General features: G+C 68.4%; 4 protein-coding genes across 8 annotated transcripts; 2 read left to right on the forward strand and 2 right to left on the reverse strand.

Annotated features, from left to right (window-relative positions):
- Positions 1–879: 879 nt before the first annotated feature.
- Positions 880–3796, reverse strand: SPATC1 (spermatogenesis and centriole associated 1). The gene is made up of 6 exons (XM_030487118.1): positions 3704–3796; positions 3045–3582; positions 2453–2695; positions 1680–2108; positions 1420–1559; positions 880–1238 (listed from the first exon to the last, which is right to left on the reverse strand). The coding sequence occupies exons 2-6, from the start codon at positions 3520–3522 to the stop codon at positions 921–923; spliced, it is 1608 nt and encodes a 535-aa protein (XP_030342978.1). The 5' UTR covers positions 3523–3582; positions 3704–3796; the 3' UTR covers positions 880–920.
- Positions 3521–5060, forward strand: LOC115614433. Its single transcript, XM_030501340.1, has 2 exons — positions 3521–4486; positions 4671–5060. The coding sequence occupies exons 1-2, from the start codon at positions 3521–3523 to the stop codon at positions 5007–5009; spliced, it is 1305 nt and encodes a 434-aa protein (XP_030357200.1). The 3' UTR covers positions 5010–5060.
- A 161-nt stretch (positions 5061–5221) lies between these two features.
- GRINA (glutamate ionotropic receptor NMDA type subunit associated protein 1) lies at positions 5222–11981 on the reverse strand. 5 transcript variants are annotated; one of them, XM_030487137.1, is made up of 8 exons: positions 11894–11945; positions 8597–8955; positions 8020–8076; positions 7816–7928; positions 7542–7742; positions 6965–7093; positions 6636–6779; positions 5222–5903 (listed from the first exon to the last, which is right to left on the reverse strand). In XM_030487137.1, the coding sequence occupies exons 2-8, from the start codon at positions 8925–8927 to the stop codon at positions 5754–5756; spliced, it is 1125 nt and encodes a 374-aa protein (XP_030342997.1). In that variant the 5' UTR covers positions 8928–8955; positions 11894–11945; the 3' UTR covers positions 5222–5753. The 5 variants fall into 5 exon arrangements, with proteins under 5 accessions (XP_030342997.1, XP_030343003.1, XP_030343010.1 ...); XM_030487143.1 differs by lacking the exon at positions 11894–11945 and adding an exon at positions 9562–9626; XM_030487150.1 differs by lacking the exon at positions 8020–8076 and having other exon boundaries at positions 11894–11981.
- A 941-nt stretch (positions 11982–12922) lies between these two features.
- On the forward strand, positions 12923–24748 carry GPAA1 (glycosylphosphatidylinositol anchor attachment 1). The gene is given in 13 exon segments (XM_030487104.1): positions 12923–12956; positions 13190–13285; positions 13532–13580; positions 13582–13712; positions 15877–15988; positions 17021–17168; positions 17680–17781; positions 18055–18251; positions 19578–19774; positions 19867–20020; positions 21337–21683; positions 22937–23116; positions 23638–24748. Coding segments are annotated over 12 exon segments (1935 nt in total). The 5' UTR covers positions 12923–12956; positions 13190–13211; the 3' UTR covers positions 23882–24748.
- Positions 24749–25094: the final 346 nt, after the last annotated feature.

Raw genomic sequence — 25094 nt, forward strand, 5'->3', positions numbered from 1 at the left:
GGCTGGCAGCGGTATGGGCAAGAGCTGGCTTTGGTGCAGGGTGCGGGCAGGGGCTGGCAGGGTGCAGGCAGGGGCTGGCATGGTGTGGGCAGGGTGATGGCAGGGTGCGGGCAGGGTGTGGGCAGGGGCTAGCAGCGGTGCGGGGTACTGGCAGGGCCTGGCAGCGGTGAGGGCAGGGGCTGGCGGTGGTGCAGGCAGGGAGCCGGAGCTGCTGGTGCTGCACCTTGCCCGGCTGGTTCAACCAGCGCCGTAACCCCTTGTCTGCCGCGTCCCGGCTGTGCCAGTGCCCGGGGGGCGGTGACGGGTGCTGGGTGCTGGTGCTGGTGCGGGTGCTGGGTGCTGTCACCTACCTGGCTGCTTCCTGGTGAGCTCTTGCTGTGCCGGCTCGGCTCGGCTCAGCCCGGCTCGGCTCGGCCCCGTGTGGCCGGTGGTTTCCCTTCGGGGCGGGTTGACCGCGTGCTGCCGCTTCCCCTTCCTGCCACCGGCAGCGCGTGGAGCCGGGGCTGAGGCGGGGGTGGCCGAACTCGCGGAACCCGGCACGGGCACCGGCACCGGCCCGGGTCACATCAGCACAAGGAGGTGCTCGTGTCCCCCCTCCGCGCCGCTCCTCTCCCCCCCGCCGCTGTTCCCGGTGCCGGTTCCCGGCTCCCGCTTCCGCATCCGAGCGGCGACGGCTGCCAAAGGGAACAGGGAAGAGAGCCACGGCCTTGACCGCGGGGTGACCCCCGCTCCCGGCACCGCTGCCTGTAACCCTGCCCGCACCCAGCGCCGCTGCCTGTAACCCTGCCCGCACCCAGCGCCGCTGCCTGTAACCCTGCCTGCACCCAGCGCCGCTGCCTGTAACCCTGCCCGCACCCAGCACTGCCGCACACGCCGTGGTGTTTTGGAGCTGGTTTATTGCCCGGTGCGGGTGCCGGCGCTCACCAGAAGAACAGCGGGTGCCCGTCCTCCCGCGCCAGCTCCTCCAGGCAGTCCAGCAGCACCATCGCGTCCTGCAGCGCCGTGCGCGGCACCGTCTCGGCCAGGACGCGGCGCAGGAAGGCCGGGCTGTGGCGCGCGTCCAGGCTGTTGGGCCCCGCCAGGATGCCGTAGGTGTTCACCAGCGCCTCGGTGAAGGCGGGGTGCACCGAGGGGCTGTAGCCCAGCGCCTGCAGCCGCCCCATCACGCCGAGGTAGCGCCGCACGGCCGCGATGCAGCAGCGCTCATCGAAGCTGCCCGGGACCATGTTCAGCGCCATCTGCGGGGAAAGAGCTCCGGGTCAGCACCGCGGGGCTGGCGGGGACCGGGCGCTCCGTGTCAGCACCGCGGGGCTGGCGGGACCGGGCGCTCAGGGTCAGCACCGCGGGGCTGGCGGGGACCGGGCGCTCCGGGCCAGCACCGCGGGGCTGGCGGGACCGGGCGCGCCATGCGGCTCGTACCGTCATGATCTTCTCGGGGATGTTGGCGACGGTGAAGCCATAGAGCCGCGCGTGGTCGGGGAAGACGCTGGCGAGGATGCGGCGGTCGAGCTGGAACGCGATCTCACCCACCAGCTGCTCCCAAGACGGGTGCCGGCTGCCTGCGGGGCCACCGGCGGCGGGTGTCAGCCCCGCGCCATCGGCAGAGCCACCGCGGATCGGAGGTCCCGGTGCGCGGGGGCTGCTGCGGCGTGTCCCCGGTGGGACCCCCCATTGCTCACCTTGTGAGCCGGAGCTCTGCTGCGAGTCCTGCCCCGCGGACGAACCCGGCAGCTGCACCCCCGGCGCTTGCGGTGGTGTCGGTGGCGCTGCCGGGGCTGGGGCCGGTGCCGGGGCCGGTGCCAGGGCCGGGGCCGGGGCCGGTGCCAGAGCCGGTGCCAGGGCCGGGGCCGGGGCCTGTGCTGGGGCCGGCGCCGGGGCCGGGACCGGGGCCGCTGCCGGTGGGAAGGGGTACGGGGGGGTCCTCCCCCCCGACGCCCGCAGGTCCGACAGCCTCATGCTGCCGCTGCTCAGCTCCAGCGCCGAGGGGTCCCGCAGAGCCACGGGTGGGGTCCGGGAGCCGGTGCCGCCGGCGGGGCTGAAGCGGTTCAGGGGGCACGAGAGCCGGTGGCTGTCGGCGGCGGGGGGGCCGGGCACGGTCACCGGGAGCGCTGCCGGGAAGGAGGAGACTGGGGGAGGCTGCACCGGAACCATCAACCCAGGGGATGGGGTTAGGATGGAATGGGGCTGGGGAAGAGGATGAGGATGGGGATAGGGACAAAGATAGGATGGGGATGTCTGGGATGGGATTAGGATGGGGATTGAGTTGGGATGGGGATGGGGATGAGGATGGGATTAGGATGGGATGGGGATGGAATGGGGATGGAGATTGATTGGGATGGATGGAGATGGAATGGGGATGGAGATTGATTGGGATGGATGGGGATGGGATGGGATAGGGATGGGATGGGGTTAGGGTGGAGATGCGATGGGATGGAAGGACCCCTCCTTATACATCTGATCCTGCCATCAGCAAATATCATGCCGCTGCTCATGGCGCTGTTCATGCCGCTGCCGCCACCAGCGATGCCGCTGCCGCTGATGCCGCCACCACTGATGCCGCCACCGCTGATGCCGGCGCTGCTGTCGGTGCCTGTTGACCCCAGCGGCAGTGGGGCCCAGGGTCCATCCTGCGACTGACGGGGGATGTCCCACGGGGAGCTCTGCTCCAGTGGTGCCAGCTCCGGCGCACCAGTTGCTGCAGTGCTGCAGTCAGCGGCTTTGCCACCACCACAGCCCTGTGCGACCACCACTACCCCTGTGCCACCATAACCCCCTGTGCCACCACCACATCCCTGTGCCACCACCACAACCCCTCTGCCACCACCACAGCCCTGTGCCACCACCACACCTCCTGTGCCACCACAACCCCCCTGTGCCACCACCACAGCACTGTGCCACCACCACACCCCCTGTGCCACCATAACCCTGTGCCACCGCCAAAGCACTGTGCCACCACCACCATAACTCTGTGCCACCACCGCAACTCTTGTGCCACCACCACCCCGCTGTGCCACCATAATCCCTGTGCCACCACCGCCACCAACCTGTGCCGGGGAAGGGGAAGTAGCCGGCTCTGGGCCCGAGCGGCGGTGCTGAGCCGGGCACACCCCACTGGCGGTGCCGGAGCTGCCGCTGGTCCTGCAGCCGCCCCACGGCTCGCGCCAGCTCCTCATTCTCCGCCAGCAGCGCCTGGATCTCACGCCGCAGCCGGTCATAGCAGGCCAGGACCGTGAGCCCCGCGCGCGGCACTGGCTCCATGTGCTGCTCGGTGGTGCCAATGGCGGCCCCGCGCCCCCGTGGAACCTGGGGGTGCCGGAGCTCCTGTTCCACGGGGATGTCACAAAGGGATGTTCCCCCATCACACAGCAGCGGCGGTGGCGGCGCCCGGCACTGCCATGGTGCTCTGCTCCGGGAGGCACCCGTTCGACCGGCACGAGGAGGGTACGGCGGCGCCGGGGCCGGGGGGGCAGCACCCGGGTTCCTGCTGGATCTGCACCGGTGCCGCCGCCGCGGGTGCCCCATGGCGGGATCCCGGCTCCATCCGCCTCTTTCTGTGCCCACAGGACCTCAGCCGGGGCTGTGCTGTGGCACGTGCCGGGTCACCGCGGCGCTGCCGCCCCAGGGACCCCTATGGGGAGCCTGGTCCAGCCCCTCCGGCTGCTGGGACCCCCGCGAGGGCTGCGCCGGCCTCGCTCTGCCGTACCCGTGTCACCGCGCGCGGCCCGCGCGCTCCATGGAGAGCCTCAGCAGCGCCGCGTCCTCCGCAGCCGACTCGACCCCCAGCGCCGGGAGCCCCCCGGCCCCGCGGTGCCCCGGCGCGGAGGCGCCGGCGGAGGAGACCCTCAGCACCGCGCTGGCGTCGTGCCGGGTCAGCGCCAGCGCCAGCGCTGCCATCGACCGCCGCTCCTTCATCGCCACCGGGCTGGCCGCCGAGCTGCTGGAGGAGCTGCTGAGCCGGCGGCTGCCGGCGCCGGAGCCGGAGCAGGATGACGGTGGCCCTGAGGAGCGGTGCTGCGCCACCGGCACCGTCACCACGTCCCCGTCGCTGGAGAGGCTGCGCCGGCACAACCAGGGCTTCCAGCGCGCCATGGAGAGCTTCCGGGAGCCGGCGTGGGTGCCGCTGGAGGCTCCCGCGTGCCCCGGGCAGCGCCGGCGCCAGGCCCAGCCCTGCGGCCGCTTCTGCCGTGACACCGCCTGGCACGCGGCCCACGGCTGCTGCGCCCGCGTGGAGCCGGTGCCGGGCGCCGGGCACCAGCGTGGGCCCAACCCCGGCCCCGCGGCACCGACCCGCAGCGAAACCTCCTGCGCGCAGCAGCGCCACAAGCACCGCGGCTGCCCCCGGGACGCGCAGCCGGCACCCGGCACCGGCACCGCCATCGGCAGCCACGAGCCACGGCAGTGCCGGCGCGGCACCGCGGCTGCGGCCAAGGCGGGCAGAGAGCCCCCGTGGGAGCCAGAGCTCAGCCGGCAGCCCTATGGCCAGGAGGTAAGCACTGGTGTGCCAGCCCGGCATGGAGCCTTGCCATAGGGCACGGAGCCTTGCCATAGGGCACAGAGCATTGCCATACAGCATGGAGTACTGCCATATGGCACAGTGCCACAATGGAGCATTGCCATGTGGCACAGAGCATTGCCAGAGCACCAGCACCGCTGCACCTCTCCCCCCGCAGGGCCTCGCTGTGTCGCTGCGGTGCCGCGATGCAGAACCGGAGCCGGCGCCGGGCTGCGGCTGCGGTTGTGTCCTGGGCCCGAGGAGCCATCCCCCGGACACGGGCTGGGTGCAGCAGGAGTGGGACGTGCCGGTGCCGGAGAGCTGCTGCCGGGAGCTGTGCGCCCCCGGCGCCACCAACATGGTGCGGGTCATCGCCAGGACCTTCGAGCTGCGGGCGCAGCAGGACCCGCGTGTGCCGCCGGTGGAGCGCGGTGCTGCCGCGGCGCTGGTGCCCGCACAGAGCCGGCGCAGCAAGGCCGGGGCCCGCAATGGCGCCCGGCGCGGGGCCCGCTCCTGAATAAAGCCCCGATGGTGGCTGAGCCCGGTGCCGGGGCCGGTGTCAGTGTCAGTGTCGGTGTCGGTGTGGCTGTGACTGAGCACGGCGCTCACGGTGCGGGCAGGGGGTGCTGCCCCACCGCTGGGGGGTGCCGCGGGCAGGGGGGGCCCTGCCGGCAGCCGCAGCCCCGGTTGGGCCGGGCCAGGCCGGGAGAAGCAGAAGCAGAGGCGGCAGAGATGAACTAACGGGGTTTATTATTCACAGCAGGAGCCGCGCGGGGGGGCTGGGGCTGGGACCCCCCCGACCGGGCAGGGACGGGCAGGGACAGGGCTGAGCCCCTGCAGGGTGCTCTCAGGAGGCCTCAGCCCTGCCTGCAGCCTGGGGGCTGCCAGCGCTGCCCCTGCCTGCACGGGGAGGGGTGGTGAGGGCAGGGCCGGGCAGGGGGCAGCCGGGGGGGGCAGGACGGAGGGGCCGAGCTCCACTGCTGGCGGGGGGGGGCAAAGTGCTTCCAGTCCACATTGAACGCAATAAGGGGGAAGGGGCGGGGGGGGGGGAAAGGCCGGTTCACAGCGGGGGGGGCAGGCGGCGAGTGCTGGGGGGGGGTGACGTGTCACCTTGGGGACCCCCCCGTGTTCCCCCCCCCGCCGCTGTGCGGGGAAAGAAACGCTTTAAGGGACAAAGGGACGCGCTGGGGACACTGAGTGACACCGGTGACGGGGGGGTGACCGGGGGGTGCCGCGGCTGGGGGGGGCCGGGGGGGTCACGTTACTCCTTGGCTCTGCCGATGATGGCGAGGATGTAGAGGAAGATGTTGATGATGTCTGTGTAGAGGTTGAGCGCCGCGAACACGTACTCCTCGGGGCTGAGCGCCAGCTGCTTGTTCCCCAGGATCAGCTGCGTGTCCACAGCCAGGAACTGCGCGGGGCGGCGCGGGGGGGCACGGCCTGAGGACATGGCACCCGCCCCACCACAGAGCCACCCACAGCGGCACCCATGGCAGCTTGAGACCCCTGGGGCTGGGGTTGGGCTCAGGGCCCCCCCCTGGGATGTGGGGTGGCACAGAGGGGTTGCAGGGCGTACAGGGGTTGCAAATGGGGTGTAGGGGGGGCACATGGGGAGTGCAGGGGCTGCAGGGGGGTGTGGGGGGGCACAGGGGTGTGCAGGGAGGCACGGGGGATGCAGGGGGGAAGAAAAGGGTATGGGGGGTGCAAATGGGGTGTAGGGGGGCACATGGAGAGTGCAGGGGTCACGGGGGGGTGCGGGGGGGCACAGGGGGGCGCAGGGAGTGCGCACAGGAAGGGTGCGGGGGGTTCAGGGGCTTCAGGGGGGCACAGAGGGGGCTCAGGGGGTGCAGGAGGGCACAAGAGGGATGTGGAGGGCACAGGAAAGGTTCATGTGGGCACAGGAGTGGTGCAGGGGGGAGCGAGGGGGTGTAGGGAGGGTGCAGGGGGTGGCACAGGGGGGTGCAGGGGGGGTGTAGGGAGGGTGCAGGGGGTGGCACAGTGGGGTGCAGGGGGGGTGTAAGGAGGGTGCAGGGGGTGGCACAGGGGGGTGCAGGTGGGGTGTAGGGAGGGTGCAGGGGGTGGCACAGGGGGGTGCAGGGGGTGGCACAGGGGGGTGCAGGGGGCGGGCCCCCCCCCGACTCACGCAGGTGAAGAGCAGGGCGCCCAGCGAGGCGTAGATGATGTCCAGGACGCGGTTCCGGATGAAGATGAGGAGGATGGAGAAGAGGATCAGCACCACCAGGCAGATGATGAGGACACCCCGGCACGAGGTGAAGTCGTACTTGGTCTGAGGGGGACACAAAGTGAGCTGGGGGGGTCCTAAACCCCATTCATAGCCCCCCGGCAGGGACCGGGGGGGGTCATCTGCCCCATTCAGAGCCCCCAGCCCCGGCAGGGAGCTGGCGTGACACTGGGGGGTCCTACCCCCATTCCAGACCCCCTGAGGGGTTGTGGGGTGACCCCCTCGCAGACCTGCAGGGAGAAGATGACGACGGTGAAGCAGACGACGACGGTGATGCCCACGGCCATGATGACGGCGTCCGTGTTGTAGAAGCTGGCGATCATGCCCACCATGTAGGACAGGCTGAGCGTCAGGATGGACTGGGGGGGACAAGGGGGCACTGTGTCACAGCCGTGGCACCCAAAACACTCCCTGCGCCCCCAAACCCACCCCCTGCACCCCAAACCCACGCACTGCACCCCAAACCCACCCATTGTACCCCAAACCCACCCCCTGTACCCCAAACCCACGCATTGCACCCCAAACCCACCCACTGCGCCCCAAACCCACCCCCTGCACCCCAAACCCACCCACTGCGCCCCAAACCCACCCACTGTGCCCCAAACCCACCCCCTGCACCCCAAACCCTCCCCACCATGTAGGACAGGCTGAGGGTCAGGATGGACTGTGCAGGGGGACAGAGGGACACCACGTCATGGCCACGGCCACATCCAGCCCGTTGGCACCCCAAACCCACTGACTGTGCCCCCCGTGCCCCCTGCACCCCGCAGGACCCCCCGGGCACCCCGGTGCACCCCCTGCACCCACCAGGGCCACCAGGTTCCAGGGGTGCTTGCGCCGGAAGTCGCCGCAGCAGCTCAGCACGATGAGGGAGATGAAGAACACGGCGTAGGACACGTAGTAGGTCCACACGTTGCGCTGCACGAAGCCCTTCACTCCTCCGAGGAAGGTGAAGGCGGCCACGAAGGCGAAGGTGACGCTCAGCTGCACCGTGAGCACCAGGAACACCTTGGGGGGGACACAGGGTGAGCAGGTGGCGCCAGCCCCCCGCGCTCACCCCGGCGCTGGGGCGGGCTCGCACCTTGCGGATGAAGGCCTGGCGGACGCTCTTGTCGTCCCAGTGCGCCGAGGGGAAGTCCTGGTTGTCATAGTAGGAGGGGGGCCCGTCCTCGTGGTAGGTGCTGTGCAGGGGCGCTGTGGGGAGAAGGGGTGCGGGGGTGCGGGGGGTGCGGGGGCGCGGGGGGCCCTGCCTGCCCCTCGCCATGGCCCTGCCCTGCCCGCTCACCCACTCTGACGAGCAGGACGCCGGGTCTCCATGGCCCGGGAGGGGGCCTGGCTGCGGCTGCAGGCGCGGAGGGGAGAGCAGAGATGGGCTGAGGGGGGCTGGGGGGGACACAGGGACCGGGGGGAGTCCCAGGGGCCAGGGGGGACACCCAGAAGCTGGGGGGGGGCCAGGGACCTGGAGAGGACCCTGAGGGGTGGGTGGGATCCAGAGGCTGGGAGGGACCCAGGAGCGGGGAAGGGGACCCAGGGGCTGGGGGACACCCAAGGACCAGGAGGGGACCCAGGGAGTGGGGGGTCCCAGAGGCTGGGGGAGTGCCGGGGGCTGGGGTTTGGACCCATGGGGGTACCCAGGGGCTGGGGGGGATCAGAGCCGGGCTTCCCAGCTCCTCCACGGGGCTGAGGCCCCCCAGAGCTGGGCTCACCTGTGGGGGGCCCATAGGGTGGGACCCCCACTGCTGGGTGTCCCCATAACCCCACCCGGTCACCCCGCTGCGCTCCTGCCACCCCCCTTCCCCAGCACCAGACCGGGGCCAGCGCCCCCAAGCAGCGGGTGCCCCCCCCCGGACCCCGTTACTCACAGTCCTGGTCCCCGGGCACCATGGGCTGCGGCTGCGCGTAGGGCGGCTGCGCGTAGGGCCCCTGCGGGTACGGCCCCGGCGGCGGGTAGGGCCCGGGGGGGTAGGGCCCGGGCGCGGGGTACGGCCCCCCCGGCGCCGCGTAGGGCCCCCCCGGCGGGGGGTAGGGTCCCGGGGCCTGCGGGAAGCCGGGCTGCGCGTAGGGCCCGGGCGCGAACGGCGCCGGCGGGTACGGCCCCGCGGGGTACGGGGGCTGCGGGTAGGCGGGGGGGGGCGCGGGCTGCGGCCCCGGGAACCCCTCGCCCCCCACCAGGAAGCTCTTCTCGTGAGACATCGTCAGCCCACGGCTCACAGCCGCCTCTCTGCGGGGGGACAGACAGGGGTTAGAGACGTGTCATCGGCCCCACAGCCACCAGCGCCCCATGGCCATAACCAACCTGCCACCAGCGCCCCATGGCCATAACCAACCTGCCACCAGCGCCCCACGGCCACCAGCACCCCACAGCCATAACCAACCGGCCACAGCACCCCACGGCCACCAGCACTCCATGGCCATAACCAACCTGCCACAGCACCCCATGGCTATAACCAACCTGCCACCAGCACCCCACGGCCACCAGCACAGATGGCTATAACCAACCTGCCACCAGCACCCCACAGCCACCAGCACACATGGCTATAACCAACCTGCCACCAGCACCCCACAGCCACCAGCACACATGGCTATAACCAACCTGCCACCAGCACCCCATGGCCACCAGGCCCCCATGGTCACCAGTGCCCCATGGCTATAACCAACCTGCCCCCAGCACCCCCCTGCTGCCATCACCCCCCCATCAGCCCCTCCATCGCCCCACTGCCACCATCACCACCTCAGCCATCACCCCCTGCCGCTGTCACCCCCTGCCGCTGTCACCCTCTGCTGCTGTCACCCCTCCACTGCCGTCACCCCCCCACTGCCGTCATACCCCCAACAGCCGTCACTCCCCACGGTGTCACCCCACACAGCCGTCACTCCCTCACTGCCGTCATACCCCCACAGCCGTCACCCCCCTATGGCTGTCCCCCCCCCGCCCGTACCCCCCCGGCCCGTCTCCCCCGCAGCCGGGCAGCGCTGCGGGTCCCATCGCGGGGCGGCCCCGGGGGGGGCCCGGTCGCGGGGGGGGGGTCGCGGCGGCCGTTGGGGGTCGCGGTGCGGGGGGGCCCGGCCCGGCGCTGCCCAGGCCCGCACAAGATGGCGGCCGGCGGCAGGGCCGTTGCCATGGCGACCGGCCCGCGCCTGCCCCGGCCGGGGCCTGCGGAGGCCTCGGCCATGGCGGGGCCGCTGTGGGGCCGCTGTGAGCCTGATGTGGGGCTGGTGTGGGGCTGATGTGGGGCTGGTGTGAGGCCGGTGTGGGGCTGCTGTGGGGCTGCTGTGGGGCCGCTGTGGGGCCGGTGCCCCGTGGTGGCTGCCGCGGTCACCCCTCGTCCCCGTCCCCGCTCCCTGCCCCACATTCGGCCGGAGCCCCGGGCGCGCCCCGCGGAGGTGTCGCCGGCCCTGCGCCGAGCAGCGCCGTTACAAAACCGAGCGGCTGCCGCGATGGCCGGTGCAGGCAGCGCGGACAGGCAGGGCCCAGGCAGGGGAGATGGGCCGGGGGGTGCAGGCAGCGGGTGCAGGCAGCGGGCGCAGGGAGGGTGCAAACAGAGAGTACAGACAGTGGGTACAGCCAGGGAGCAAGCAGAGGGTACAGGCAGCTGGTACAGGCAGGGTGCAGGCAGGACACAGGCAGGGTGCAGGCAGGACACAAGCAGGACACAGGCAGGGTGCAGGCAGGGTGCAGGCAGGACACAAGCAGGACACAGGCAGGGTGCAGGCAGGACACAAGCAGGACACAGGCAGGGTGCAGGCAGGACACAGGCAGGGTGTGCAGGCAGGGTACAGGCAGGGTGCAGGCAGGACACAAGCAGGGCGCAGGCAGGGTGCAGGCAGTGGGCAGGCAGGGTGCAGGCAGTGTGCAGGCAGGGTGTGCAGGCAGGACACAGGCAGGGTGCAGGCAGGACACAGGCAGGGCGCAGGCAGGGTACAGGCAGGACACAGGCAGGGCGCAGGCAGGGTGCAGGCAGGGTGCAGGCAGGACACAGGCACGGTGCAGGCAGAGCCCTGTGCAGTGCCCCTGCCGCGGTGCTGGTGCCGGTGCCGCAGCGCCGGTGGGTCGGGGCCGCCGCAGCTGCTGCCAGCGCCAAGGCCTGGCTGAGGCGCAACCGAAGCAGCTGCCGCCGCCGCGTGACACCGGCCCGGTGCCACCGGGAGGACACGGGGGGGTTGTGGCCCTGCGGCACCGCGCCTGCCGTGGGCCCCCCCCGCTGCGCTGGCACTGGCCTGGAGGGAACATCGCAGGGGTGAATGCAGCACGGGGTGCGGGGGGGACCTGCGGGGTGGGGTGCACCCTCCATGGGGTACCCATGGGGTACTGGGGGGCACAGGGGAGCACGCAGCATGGAGTGTATGGAGCATGGGGTGCAGGGGGTGCATGGAGCACATTGTGCACCTCACATGGGTACAAGGGGCACAGGCTGCTTAGAGTGCACGCAGAGCGGGGTGCAGGGGCTGCATGCTCCATGGGGTGCAGGGGATCCCGCAGCACGGGCTGCAGGGGGTGCATGCTCCATGGGGTGCAGGGGATCACGCAGCACGGGCTGCAGGGGGTGCATGCTCCATGGGGTGCAGGGGATCACGCAGCACGGGCTGCAGGGGGTGCATGCTCCACGGGTTGCAGGGGATCACGCAGCACGGGCTGCAGGGGTGCAGGGGGTGCATGCAGCACCCAGGTATAGGGGGAACACGCAGCACGGGGTGCAGGGGATCATGCAGCACGGGGTGCAGGGGGTGCATGGCCCATGGGGTGCAGGGGATCACGCAGCATGGGGTGCAGGGGGTGCAGGGGGTACATGCCCCATGGGGTGCAGGGCCCCCGCGGCCGCCCCGTTCTCCCGGGAGCCCCATAAGCCGCTTTGCCCGAGCGCCCGGTAAAGCCCCGGCGCGGCCTATTTACGGCAGCAGCAGCGATCGCAGCCCTAATCCCGGCCCAGATCCCGGTCCTAATCCCGGCCCCCACCCCGGCCCTCCCCCGCGCTGGGGGGGTCCCGCAGGTCCCGCTCCCGGTGCTCCCGCCCCCCCCGCTGCGGAATGCGGCAGCACTGGGGGGGGGCCTATAACCACGCTCGGGGGCAGTCCCCGGTCCCCTCGCGCTCCCCCCCCCCGCACACACCGCACCCCCCCCCGGAGCCGCCGTTCCCGCGCCCCCCCCGCTCCCCGCTCACCGGCCGTGCGGGTCCGGGCGCTGCGGGAGGGGCGGGGCCGCGGCGGGGGCGGTGCCAAGGGAGGGCGGGGCCTGCGGGAAAAGCGCCCCCGTGTGGCGGCAGCGCGGCCCTGCTGCCGGGGTGGAGCGTTCACCGCGCCCCCTGCCCGCCCCTGCCCCTGCCCCTCCCCCTGCCCCTGCCCGCCCCTGCCCTGTCCATCCCTGCTAGTCCGTGCCTGTCCCTGCCCTGTCCTTGCCTGTCCTTGTCAACGCATAGATGTGAAGCGACAGGACAAGGGGTGCTGGGTTCAAACTGAAAAAGGGGAAGTTCACGCTGGACATAAGGAAGCTCTTCCCTGTGAGGGTGCTGAGGCGCTGGCACAGGGTGCCCAGAGAAGCTGTGGCTGCCCCATCCCTGGCAGTGTTCAAGGCCAGGTTGGACACAGGGGCTTGCAGCAACCTGCTCTAGTGGAAGGTGTCCCTGCCCGGGGCAGGGGGTTGGACTGGAGGAGCTTTAAGGCCCTTTCCAACCGGAACCATCCCACGATCCCATGATCCCTGCCTGTCCCGGTCTCCAGCCTTACCCTTGCCTGCAGCCGCAGCCCCGTCCCTGCCCCTGCCTGTGCCGCGTGTGACACGTGTGTGACGTGTGTGTGACATGTGTGCGACACGCGTGTGACACCGTGTCCCTGTGCCGGGGGTCACGGACCCGCCTCGCACACCCCCCCCACCTCACTACTGCCCCCCCTTGCACACCCCCCGCACACCCCCCGCACACCCCCCGCACCCCCCGCACACGCACTGTCGTTGCGCACCGCCAGGGGGCGCAGCAGAGCGCACGCTCTGCGCTGGGCTGGGGGGGGGGGGGGGGTGTGTGTGTCGGTTCCCATCGATGTCTCCGGGCTCCGCCCCGCGGCCTGGCCCGTTCCGCGCGCGGCTGCGCGGGGCTGGGGCGGGGGCGGGGGCAGGGCGCGGGGTGAGTGCGGGGGGGGCTGCGCGGGGCTGCGCGGGGTGAGCGTGGGGCCGGGGTGGGGCCTGTGGGGGGCAGGGGCCGGGCCTGTGTGGGGCTGGTTCGGGGCCGTGGGGTGAGCGTGAGGCAGTGACAGGGGCTGTGGGGCGTGTGTGGGGCAGGGACTGGGCCCTGCAGGGCCCGTGCTGGGCTGTGGGGCGTGTGTGGGGCAGGAGTGGGATGTGTGGCACATGTGGGGCAGGGACGCCGCATTTCGCCTGCGGGGGGGTGGATCCATGCGCAGCCCCATGCGAGGGGCACCTTCTCCACAGCTTTGGGATCTCCCCTTACCCCATATATCCCCCCCAGCCCCACAGAACCCCCTCCCGCCATGGGGCTGCTGTCGGACCCCCACTGCCGCCGGGTGCTCGCCCGCCTCATCGTGCGCCTCAACACCCCGCTCTGGTGAGCGCCGGGGGGCCTGGGGGGGCTCCATGGGGGCTCTATGGGGGGCTCTGGTGAGCGCCGGGGGGGCTCTATGGGGGGCTCTGTGGGGTGCTCTGGTGAGCACCGGGGCTCTGCGGGGGCTCTATGGGGGCTCTGGTGAGTGCTGGGGGTCTGTGGGGGCTCTATGGGGACTCTGGTAGCGCCGGGCGGGTCCGGGCTCTGGGGGGTGCCCCATGGGGTGACCCCCCCGTGCTGCCCCCCCAGCGTGCTGAGCTACGTGCTGGGGCTGGGCTGGTTCCTGGCGCTGGCCTTCCCCCCCCCTGGCCCCCCGCACCTACATGTCGGAGAACGCGATGGGCTCCACCATGGTGGAGGAGCAGTTCAGCCTCGGGGAGCGCGCCCTCGCCCTCGCCCGCGACTTCGCCGCGCACAAGAAGAAAGCGGGGTGAGAACGGGGTGGCACTGGGTGACTGAGAGCGGGTGGCACTGGGTGAGAACGGGTGAGAACAGAGTGGCACTGGGTGACAGTGGGTGGCACTGGGTGAGAGTGGGTGAGAACGGGGTGAGAACGGGATGACAGTGGGGTTGGGGGGTCTGGCGTGAGGGTGACTGTTGGGGTTGCTGAAGGAGTCAGGGAATGATGGACCGGGCTGGGCTGGGCTGGGAGGAGCTTGGAGCTCATCCAGGTTCAACCATGACCCCTTCCACTGGAGCAGGTTGCTCCAGACCAGCCCTTGGAGGTTCATTTGGGGCCATTCCCAAGTTTTCCTTTCCCCACAAGTGCCGGTTGGTTTTGAGGTTGGGTTTTCCATCTGGAAGCGGTGGGCTGGGAATGCTGCTCCTCGTGCTCCGGCGGGAAGAGATCTGGGGGTTATTTGCTGCTGGAGCAGGTCCAGAGGAAGGGCTGAGCACTGGAGTCCCCAGGAAGGGAATGTGGCAGCCACCAGGTCATGGAGTCATGGAATGGGTCGGGTTGGAGGGACCTTAAAACCGATGGTTCCAGTTCAGGATTGAACGATGTGGAGAGCAGCCGGGAATCCAGAGGAGGAAGGGAGACGCTCCCCTTGAGGAGCAAGGTTCCAAATGGACCTTCTGCATCTCTAAGCCCCTGATGGAGCCGAGGGGCAGCTGGATCTGCTCTTAGGCTCGGGCAAGGGTTTGTGTCTGATGGAGGTTAAAGGGGGATTCAAAAGGGATTTTACATGGAATTCAAGAGGAATTGGAAGGGGGAGGGATGGGGGGTGGGATGCGGGAGCTGCTCCCATCGAGGGTCAGGGCGATCCCCTTGATCCCAAACCCCCCCAAGCAGCGCCCGGGTGAGGCTGGACCCTGGGTCGGTCTCAGGCCTGGCCAAGGGGCTTCACCCGAGGATTCCAGCAGCATTTTCAGCTGAATCCCAGGAATCCTGGTGTGATGCCACGTGCTCAGTGGCGCTGATGGACCCGCACTGAGGGCGGGATGATCCCGACTGACACCGCAACGAGGTGCAGGTATCCGCGATCACAGGTTGGGATCATGGGATCAACCTGGGTGGAAAAATCCTTTCAGCTCATCCAGTGCAACCGCTCCCAGCACTGCCCAGGCCACCACTAACCCCTGGCACTGAGGCCTCGGCTACACGGGGTGTGAACACTTGCAGGGACGGTGCCTCCAGCCCTGCCCTGGGCAGCCTGTTCCAATGCCTGAGCACCCTCTGGGGAAGGAATTGTTCCTCATCTCCATCTAAACCTGCCCTGGTGCAGCTTGAGGCCGTTTCCTCTTGTCCCATCCCCTGTTCCTTGGGAGCAGAGACCAGCCCCCTCCTGGCTCCATCCTCCTGTCAGGCAGTTGCAGAGAGCGAGAAGGTCCCCCCTGAGCCTTCTCTTCTCCAGACTAAACCCCCCCAGGTCCCTCAGCCGTTCCTCATCACACTTGTGCTCCAGGCCCTGCACCAGCTCCGTTGCTCTGTTCCTGCTCCAGGTGGGTCAGAAGTGGGGCAGGAACTGGCTGAGGGACAGAGCTCAGGGGTCGGGATCAGTGGAGCAGGATCCCATTGGAGTCAGTGGTGTTCCCAGGGGTCAGCGCTGGGGCCAGACAGCTCCTGGGGGAAGGTGTCCCTGCCCGGGGCAGGGCTGGGACTGGAGGAGCTTTTAGGTCCCTTCAACCCGACCCATTCCTTGGTTCCACTCTATGGGAGGCTGTGGGAGCTGTACCTGTTGAGCCTAGAGTAGAGCAGCCTGGGAGAGGATCCATCAGTGCAGAGCAGTGTCTGCAAGGTGGGTGCAGGAGGATGAGGCCAGACTCTTCTCAGTAATGCCAGCAGCAGGACGAGGAGCAATGGCCAGAAACTGACCCACGAGAAGCTTCACCTCAACAGGAGCAAGAACTTGTTGAGGCTGAGGGTGGCCGAGCCCTGGGACAGGCTGCCCAGGGGGTGGGGGGTCTGGAGCCATCCCAGAGCCACCATGGACCCATTCCTGTGTGCCCTGCTCTGGGTGGCCCTGCCTGGCAGGGGTGGATGGAGGAGCTCCAGGGCACCCATCACAGGATGAACCAGGGTGGAAAAACCCTTTAAGATCGAGTCCAACCTTAGGGGTTGATTCCGTGTCCCCAAACCCATCTCTCCGCAGCGGGATGCCCACGGCGTGGCTGGAGAAGACCATGTGGAGCCTGGGCCTGGAGGTCCATCAGCAGCAGTTCTCCCACACGCTGCCCTTCCCTGACGAGAGCCGGGAGCGCTACGTACGTACGGACCCCGGCGGGGGGGATGGAGCCTGCCGAGCCCAAAGCGGGGTGGATGGTGTCACCTCCATGGGGACCGTCACTGGTGGTGTCCCTCAGGGCTCGGTGCGGGGTCAGGGTTGTTTGATGTCTCCATTGATGGATGAGGGGATCGAGGCACCTCAGATGGCTCCAGGCTGGGTGGGAGCGTCTCCAGAGGGATCTGCCCGGGCAGGATCCAAGGGGTGAGGCCGTGGGATGAGGGTCAACAGGCAAAGTGCCGGGTCCTGCCCTTGGGCCACAACAGCCCCGTGGAACACTCCAGGCTTGGGGAAAGCGCTCATGGAACAGGATCTGATGCTGGTTGATGGAGCTGAACATGAGCTTGTGCCCACGGGCACCACATCCTGGCCTGTCCCAGCACCAGTGTGGCAGCAGGGCCGGGGCAGCGACTGTCCCCCTGCGCTGGGCACTGCTGAGGCTGCACCTCGAATCCTGTGTCAGTTCTGGGCCCCTCACTGCAAGAGAGACATTGAGGTGCTGGAGCGGGGCCAGAGAAGGGCCCCGGAGCTGGTGCAGGGCCTGGAGCACAAGTGTGATGAGGAACGGCTGAGGGACCTGGGGGGGTTCAGTCTGGAGAAGAGAAGGCTCAGGGGGGACCTTATCGCTCTCTGCAACTGCCTGACAGGAGGCTGGAGCCAGGAGGGGGCTGGTCTCTGCTCCCAAGGAACAAGGGATGGGACAAGAGGAAACGGCCTCAAGCTGCACCAGGGGAGGGTTAGTTGGAGATTAGGGACAGTTTATCCACCAAAAGGGTTGCCAAGGGCTGGAACCAGGGAAATAGTTGAGTCACCGTCCCTGGAGGTACGCGAAGGACATGTAGATGTGGTGCTTGGGGACATGGGTTAGTGGTGGCCTTGGCAGTGCTGGGAACGGTTGGACTGAGTGAGCTTAAAGCTCTTTTCCAGCCTGGTTGATCCTGGCTCTGTGCCCCCATGGTCCATCGCCCCGTGCCCCTCGCCCCATGCCCCACGCCTGCTCCCTCCCCCGCAGCTGGTGCGGGGCACCAACGTCTATGGGATCCTGCGCGCGCCGCGCGCCGCCAGCACCGAGGCGCTGGTGCTGAGCACGGGCTGTGCCCCGGGGCCGCACAACAACCAGGCCGTGGGGCTGCTCCTGGCGCTCGCCTCCTACTTCCGGGGTGAGGAGGGGGGTGTGTGTGGGGGGCAGGGGCCATGGGGTGCGTGTGGGGCAGGAATGGGGCTGTGTGGGGCAGGTGCTGGGCTGGGGGGTGTGTTGGGACAGGGACATGGGCTATGGGTGCTGTAGGGGCAGGGGTGGGTGCTGTGAGTGGCTGGTACTGGGCCATGGGGGGTGTGTGGGGCAGGGACACGGCCTGTGGGGTGTATGTGGGGCGCATAAGGGGCTGTGGGGCAGGGATGGGGCCATGGGGTAAATGTAGGGTGGGGTTGGGGCCCGTAAGGGGTGTGTGTGGGGCAGGGATGGGGCCATGGGGTGTGTATAGAGCAATGACGGGGCCATGGCGTGTGGGGGAGGCAGGGACAGGGGCTATGGGGTATGTGTGGGGCGTTCACAGGGCTGTGCTGTGGTTTAGGGGCTACGGGGCAGGTACTGGGCCATGGGGTGTGTGTGGGGCAGGGACGGGGCTGTAGGACGGGGCTGTGGCAGCACCAGCGTCCTGTGTCCTTCAGGGCAGATCTACTGGGCGAAGGACATCATCTTCCTCGTCAACGAGCACGACCTGCTGGGCATGGAGGCCTGGCTGGAGGCCTACCACGACGTGAACATCACCGGTGAGCAGCCAGCGGGGGGTGGTCCTGCTGGTGGTGCTGGAGATGAAGGAGGTCATGGGGGGTGGAGGTGGAGGTGACCATGAAGGTGGTGGTGGAGGTGCTGACGGTGCTGGAGGTGCTGGTTCCTAGTGGTGCCGGTGCTCCGTGGCGAGGTGCCGTGCCCGGTGCCGGTGCCCCGTGGCGAGGTGCCGTGCCCGGTGATGGTGCCCCGTGGTGAGGTGCCGTGCCCGGTGCCGGTGCCCCGTGGTGAGGTGCCGTGCCCGGTGCCCGCAGCCGTGCGCTCCTCGGGGCCGTTGGGCCGCGCCGGCGCCATCCAAGCGGCCATTTCCCTGGAGCTGAGCAGTGACGTGGTGACCAGCTTCGACGTGGCCGTGGAGGGGCTCAACGGGCAACTGCCCAACCTCGACCTCCTCAACCTCTTCAATGCTTTCTGCCAGAAGAACGGGCTCCTCTGCACCATCCAGGGCAAGGTGGGACCCGCCGGGGACCTGCCGGCGGCGCCACGGCTTGTGCCAGCACTGGGGGGGCCACTGGGATGGGGGCACCAGAGCTGGTGCAGGGCCTGGAGCACGAGTGTGATGAGGAACGGCTGAGGGACCTGGGGGGGTTCAGTCTGGAGAAGAGAAGGCTCAGGAGGGACCTTCTCGCTCTCTGCAACTGCCTGACAGGAGGCTGGAGCCAGGAGGGGGCTGGTCTCTGCTCCCAAGGAACAAGGGATGGGACAAGGGGAAACGGCCTCAAGCTGCACCAGGGCAGGTTTAGATGGAGCTGAGGAACAATTCCCTCCCCAGAGGGTGGTCAAGGGCAGGAACCAGGGAAATAGTTGAGTCCCAGCCCTGGAGGCATCTGAAGGATGTGTAGATGTGGTGCTTGGGGACACGGGTTAGTGCTGGCCTTGGCCACAGTTGGACTCTTTGATCTTCAAGCTCTTTCCCAACCTCAACAGCTCCATGACTCAGTGGTGCATCCCCTTTGCTCCCAGCCCAGCCGAGCACAGAGCTTCTCATCCTCCTTTCTTGGACACTCTCTGGTGTCCCAAGAGCCGTTTGGGATGAACCTTCCCCTGGAGGTCTGACGCCCATGAGATGATGGGCTCTGGGCTCCCAAAGGTTGTTCCTGACCTACAAGTGTGACCTGCAGCACAACCTTGTCCTTCTCAATGAGTAGAGATGTCCCTAGAAAAGGGCTGTGCAAGTCACCTTGGCCATGGAATTGTGGATTTATGGAGTCATGGAATGGGTTGGAAGGGAGCTTGAAGCTCATCTAGTTCCAACCCACGGGCAGGGACACCTTCCACTAGAGCAGGTTGCTCCAAGCCCCTGTGTCCAACCCGGCCTTGGACATGGTGGTGGAGTCCCCACTGCTGCAGGTCTCTAAGGGACAGGCAGGTGATGCCCTTGGTGCCATGGTCAGTTGTGGCTGCGTTGTTCTCGCTGTCCCCCTGGCCCCTTCCTGAGCCCCTTCCCGAGCCCCATGCCCCTTCCCGTGCCCGTTCCCGAGCCCCGTGCCCGTTCCCGAGCCCCTTCCCGAGCCCCGTGCCCCTTCCCATGCCCCTTCCCGAGCTCCGTGCCCGTTTCTGTATCTGTTCCCGAGCCCCGTGCCCGTTCCCGAGCCCCTTCCCCAGCTCCGTGCCCCCTCCCGAGCCCCGTGCCCGTTCCCATGCCCCTTCCTGAGCTCCATGCCCGTGCCCGTTCCCGTTCCCGAGCGCCGTGCCCGTTCCCGTGCCCCTTCCCGAGCCCCGTGCCCCTTCCCGTGCCCGTTCCCGAGCGCCGTGCCCGTTCTGTGCCCTCCCGCAGCTGCAGCGCTCGGACTGGGACTCGCTGCCCGCCTACGCGCGGAGCCTGCAGACGCTGCTGCTGATGGTGCTGGCGCAGGCGTCGGGCCGGCCCCGCGGCGAGCACGGGCTCTTCCTGCGCTACCGCATCGAGGCCGTCACCCTGCGCGGCATCAACAGCTTCCGCCAGTACAAGTACGACATGAGCACCGTGGGCAAGTGAGTGGCACCGGCGCCGTGCGGGGGCACGGGGGGCTGGGGGGTCCTCACTGACCCCCGTGGGGCTCCTCTGCCTCGCTGCTGCCCTGCAGGACGCTGGAGGGGATGTTCCGGAAGCTCAACAACCTGCTGGAGCGCCTGCACCAGTCCTACTTCTTCTACCTCCTGCCCTCGCTCTCGCGCTTCGTGTCCATCGGTGTGTACATGCCGGCCTTCGGCTTCCTCATCCTCGTCCTCATCCTCAGGATATCCTTTGGGAGCGGGGGATGGGTGCTGGAGGCCCATGGGATGAGCAGGGGGTCAGCGGGAGCGCCCAGCATGGATCCGCTGAGGGGGACCTGGCCCAGCTGATGCAGGGACGTGGCTGGATGGGTGATGGGGAGCGGTGGGTGGTGTCCTGTGAGGCTTTGACACTGTCCCCCGTGACATCCTCATGGGTGAGCTCGGGCTGAGGAGGTCTCTCACAGCTAGAAGAGGAGGAGACCTCTCAGGACTAGACTAGGAGATGTCTCATAACCAGAAGAGCAGGAGAGCTCCCATACCAGAAGAGCAGCGGACATCTCCTATCCAGAATAGATGTGTCACAGCTAGAGCATGAGGAGACATCTCAGAGCTAGAACACAAAGAGATGTGACTGCCAGACCAGGAACCATCCCATAGCTGGAAGACTGGGACACGACTGGAAATGGCTTCTCTGTGTCCGACGTTGTGGTGCTCCTGTTTGTGTGTGGTGAAGGCAGAGCCGCTGCCCGGGCCGGTTCCTGAGCTGGTGCAGGGCGCTCAGACGCGGCTCTTGGGCAACCACCTGAGGCAGAGGTTCCCTGTTCTGGTTTCTTTCCTGCTGGGGAGGGACCTTCCACAGGGGCCGCAGCCACAGGACGAGGGCGATGGGTTCAAACTGAAACGGGGAGTTCAGGTGGGGTACAAGGCAGAAGCTCTTCCCTGTGAGGGTGCTGAGGCGCTGGCACAGGGTGCCCAGAGAAGCTGTGGCTGCCCCATCCCTGGCAGTGTTCAAGGCCAGGTTGGACACAGGGGCTTGGAGCAACCTGCTCTGGTGGAAGGTGTCCCTGGCCAGAGCAGGGGCTGGAGCTGGAGCAGTTTCAGGTCCCTTCAGCCCAACCCAGGCTGGAATTCTGGGGTTCTATGAGACCTCTTGTAACTAGAAGATGAGGAGACGTAACTCGCAGGCAAGCAGGCAGCTCCGAACTGGGCTGAGACACACCTCAGAGCTAGAACAGGAGCCTTCTCAGAACCAGAAGACAGGGAGGCAGCTCAGGACTAGAAGAGTAGGAGACATCACAACTAGGAGACATCTCAGGATGAGAAGGCGAGGAGACATCTCAGGACTAGAAATCTGGGTGACATCTTAGACCCAGGAGACATTTCATCGCTGGAAGACCAGGAGAGCTGCCAGAACTGGGAGGCAGCTCAGAACTAGACGACAAGGAGACATCTGACAGTGGAAGGTGCCCCTGCCCGTGGTAGTGGGTTGGAGCAGATCTCCAGAGGTTCCCCCACCCCACCCCACCTCGCCCCACGCTGTTTTCCCTGACTGCCCCCACGCTCTGGACCTCTGGATGAAGCTGAACAAGACGGACCCGGGCGGCAGTGACCAGCTCAGCGACAGCGACCACGGCCCCAGCACCACGGAGGTGGGTGAGACCCCCCCCGCCCCCCCTGGCGCCCCGTCGCGGCTGCTGCTGACGCTGTGCCCGCAGGCGCCGCGGCTGCTGGCGCTGGTGCCGCCGGTGCTGGTGTGCCACGCCGCGGGGCTGGCGCTCTACTACCTGCCCGTGCTGGGCCAGAGCGTGGCCACACAGCACTTCCCCGTGTCCGAGGCCGAGGCCGTGGTGCTCACCCTCATCGCCATCTACGTGGCGGGCATGGCCCTGCCCCACAGCACCCACAGGTAACTCCATGGGGTCATAGCACCCACAGCACCCACAGGTAACCCCGCAGCGCTGCCCCACAGCACCCACAGGTAACCTCCATGGGGCTGCCTCACAGCACCCACAGGTACCAGGATGGGGTGCGGAGCTGGATTCAGGGTTCTGACTCCGCTGTGTCACAGGGTGCTGGGGGGCTCCCACTGACTCCCACTGTCCTGCAGGGTGCTGGGGGGCTCCCATTGACTCCCGCTCTCCCTCAGGGTGCTGAAGGGCTCCCATTGACTCCTGCTCTCCCTCAGGGTGCTGGGGGGCTCCCACTGACTCCCGCTCTCCCTCAGGGTGCTGGGGGCTCCCATTGACTCCCGCTGTCCTGCAGGGTGCTGGGGGGCTCCCATTGACTCCCGCTCTCCCTCAGGGTGCTGGGGGGCTCCCACTGACTCCCGCTCTCCCTCAGGGTGCTGGGGGCTCCCATTGACTCCCGCTGTCCTGCAGGGTGCTGGGGGGCTCCCATTGACTCCCGCTCTCCCTCAGGGTGCTGGGGGGCTCCCACTGACTCCCGCTCTCCCTCAGGGTGCTGGGGGCTCCCATTGACTCCCGCTGTCCTCAGGTGCTGGGGCTCCCATTGACTCCCGCTCTCCCTCAGGGTGCTGGGGGCTCCCACTGACTCCCGCTCTCCCTCAGGGTGCTGGGGCTCCATTGACTCCCGCTCTCCTCAGGGTGCTGGGGGGCTCCCACTGACTCCCGCTCTCTCAGGGTGCTGGGCTCCCACGACTCCCGCTCTCCTCAGGGTGCTGGGGGCTCCATTGACTCCCGCTCCTCAGGGTGCTGGGGGCTCCCATTGACTCCCGCTCTCCTCAGGGTGCTGGGGGCTCCCACTGACTCCGCTCTCCTCAGGGTGCTGGGGGCTCCATTGACTCCGCTCTCCCTCAGGGTGCTGGGGGCTCCCATGACTCCCGCTTCTCCCTCAGGGTGCTGGGGGCTCCCATTGACTCCGCTCTCCTCAGGGTGCTGGGGGGCTCCCATGACTCCCGCTCTCCTCAGGGTGCTGGGGGGCTCCCACTGACTCCCGCTCTCCCTCAGGGTGCTGGGGGCTCCCATTGACTCCCGCTCTCCCTCAGGGTGCTGGGGGCTCCCACTGACTCCCGCTCTCCCTCAGGGTGCTGGGGGGCTCCCACTGACTCCCGCTCTCCCTCAGGGTGCTGGGGGGCTCCCATTGACTCCCGCTCTCCCTCAGGGTGCTGGGGGGCTCCCACTGACTCCCGCTCTCCCTCAGGGTGCTGGGGGGCCCCGGCTCCGTGGCGGCAGCCCGGGGCTGGATGGTGCTGAAGCTCCTGGCGCTGCTGTACCTGGCGGCACAACTCACCGCGCTGGCGCTGCTCAACTTCTCCCTCGGCTTCCTCCTGGCTGTGACCATGGTCCCTGCTGCTGCCGCCACAGCACCCACCGGGCCCCGGTCAGCACCCGCAGCGGGGGGCACCCCCCATGGGGGGGGTACCCCAGGGGGGTGGGGGGAGGTCACTGGGGGGGCTCTCCCTGGGGTGGGGGGACACTGGGTGACAGTTGGATCTCCCACCAGGGTGGGGGGATGTTGGAGGGATAAGGGGAGACGTGGGGGGGGCTCTCTCTGGGGTGTGGGGGTGCCGGGGGGACACCGGGGGATTTCAGGTTGATGCTGGGAGGGTTCTGCAGGGCATGGGGGTGCTGGGGTGATGCTGGGGGGGCACTGGGGGGGTCTCTTGCTGGGGCAGGGTGACACCGGGGGGTCGCTGGGTGTCACTGGGGTTACTGGTACCCAGTCCCCGCAGGGTGCCACTGGGGTGTCACTGTGCTCATGTTCCCCGCGGGGTGCCGCTGGCGCTGGGTGTCACTGGGTGTCCCTGTGCTCACTGTACCCATTCCCCGCAGGGTGCCGCTGGCGCTGGGTGTCACTGGTGTCACTGGTGTCCCTGTGCTCACTGTACCCGTTCCCCGCAGGGTGCTGCTGGCGCTGGTGCTGGTTTTGGCCACCCCGGCCGTGACGCTGCTCTTGGGCATCTTCCTGGAGCGGGAGCTGGTGGAGGCGCCGGCGGCGCCGGGCGAGGGCTGGCAGCGCTTCCTGGGGGCGCTGGGGCAGGGGCTGCTGCTGCACCACCTGCACGGGGCCTTCCTCTGCCCCCTGCTCGCCCTCGGCACCTACCCCTGCTGGCTGCTGCTCTGGAACGTGCTCTTCTGGGACTGAGCCACAGCTCAGGAACGGGCTCTGCTGGGGGTGACCCACGGAGGGACCCACAGCTCAGGAACGTGCTGTGCTGGGGATGACCCACGGAGGGACCCACAGCTCAGGAACGTGCTGTGCTGGGGGTGGCATGAGCAGACCCACAGATGGGCTGCGAGTGGACTTAGAGCTCTGGGACGTGCTCTTCTGGAAGTGATGCCAATGGACCCATGGATGGACCCACAGGTCTGGGACGTGCTCTTCTGGGAGTGACACCAACGCACCCATGGACAGACCCACAGATGAACCTACATCCAGACCCATGGAGGGACTCAGGGTCAGCCCCAGAGCCAGACACTGTGGCCATGGGGCAGGGGACAGGGACACCGGCCCCAGCCGAGCCCCCAGGGTGGCAGCAATGGGGGGACGCCAGTGAGGACCCCCCATAAGTCTGCAGCCCTCAGGGTGCATTTGAGGGGTGTCTGTGTCCTGGGGGAGCCCGGTCCCTATTGGAGGTGGGTCCCTGCGGCCCCAGGGGGAAGTCCCCTTGTCCTGAGGGGGGGACCCTGTCCCGGGGTCTGTGTCTTGGGGTGTCCCTATACTGGGGGTTCCTGTCTTGGGGGGTGTCTTTGTACTGGGGTCTCTCTATACTGGGAGGGTCTCTCTGTCCTGGGGGCTCTCACTGTACCGGGGGGGTTCTATACCAGAGGGTGTCTCTGTACCAGGGCTGGGTCTGACGGTACTGGGGGCTCCCCTCTATACCGGGGGGTCTCTATAGCGGGGTCTGGTCTGTACTGGGGGGGTCTCTCTGTACTGGGGTGGGGGTCACTGTCGCGGGGTCTCCCTGTATCGTGGTGTCTCTATCGCGATACAATAAAGCCAGGGCCGGGAGTGGAGCTGTTTAATGTCACAGGAATGGGGGGGGTGGTGTCACCTCCCCAGCTGCAACAGTGGGTTAGAGACCACCGGGAGCCCCTATTGGCAGCCCCTGTCTATAGAGCCCCTATAGAAAGTCCATATCCACTATACACGGGCCCTAGAGCCCCCGTTCACCGTCCAGGGCTCTACATTCAGTGAAACACCAGTTCGAGACCGGTTCTGCAGCTGGTGCACCAGTGTAGGGGCGGCTTGTGTTTGTCACCAGTGATGCACCGAGCCCCGGCTGGACTTCAGTTGTTACACACGGCAATGCGGTTTGGGCTCGGTTGTTACACACGGCAATACGGTTTGGGCTCGG

This window comes from Strigops habroptila, chromosome 1 (assembly GCF_004027225.2).
Source record: "Strigops habroptila isolate Jane chromosome 1, bStrHab1.2.pri, whole genome shotgun sequence".
Lineage (NCBI taxonomy): Eukaryota > Metazoa > Chordata > Aves > Psittaciformes > Psittacidae > Strigops > Strigops habroptila.

What these genes read in the sequence shown, in the direction of transcription:
- SPATC1 (XM_030487118.1), bottom strand. Translation starts at nt 3,522, where the DNA reads ATGGGGCACCCGCGGCGGCGGCACCGGTGCAGATCCAGCAGGAACCCG. An exon ending in CTTCCCCTTCCCCGGCACAG is followed by an intron (nt 2,696 to 3,044) that starts GTTGGTGGCGGT and finishes GCAGCACTGCAG; the next exon opens with CAACTGGTGCGCCGGAGCTG. An exon ending in TCCCCGAGAAGATCATGACG is followed by an intron (nt 1,239 to 1,419) that starts GTACGAGCCGCA and finishes CTTTCCCCGCAG; the next exon opens with ATGGCGCTGAACATGGTCCC.
- LOC115614433 (XM_030501340.1), top strand. Translation starts at nt 3,521, where the DNA reads ATGGCGGGATCCCGGCTCCATCCGCCTCTTTCTGTGCCCACAGGACCT. An exon ending in GGCAGCCCTATGGCCAGGAG is followed by an intron (nt 4,487 to 4,670) that starts GTAAGCACTGGT and finishes CTCCCCCCGCAG; the next exon opens with GGCCTCGCTGTGTCGCTGCG.
- GRINA (XM_030487130.1), bottom strand. Translation starts at nt 9,720, where the DNA reads ATGGGACCCGCAGCGCTGCCCGGCTGCGGGGGAGACGGGCCGGGGGG. An exon ending in CCTGGAACCTGGTGGCCCTG is followed by an intron (nt 7,094 to 7,541) that starts GTGGGTGCAGGG and finishes TGTCCCCCCCAG; the next exon opens with TCCATCCTGACGCTCAGCCT. An exon ending in GCGCCCTGCTCTTCACCTGC is followed by an intron (nt 5,904 to 6,635) that starts GTGAGTCGGGGG and finishes CGCCCCGCGCAG; the next exon opens with TTCCTGGCTGTGGACACGCA.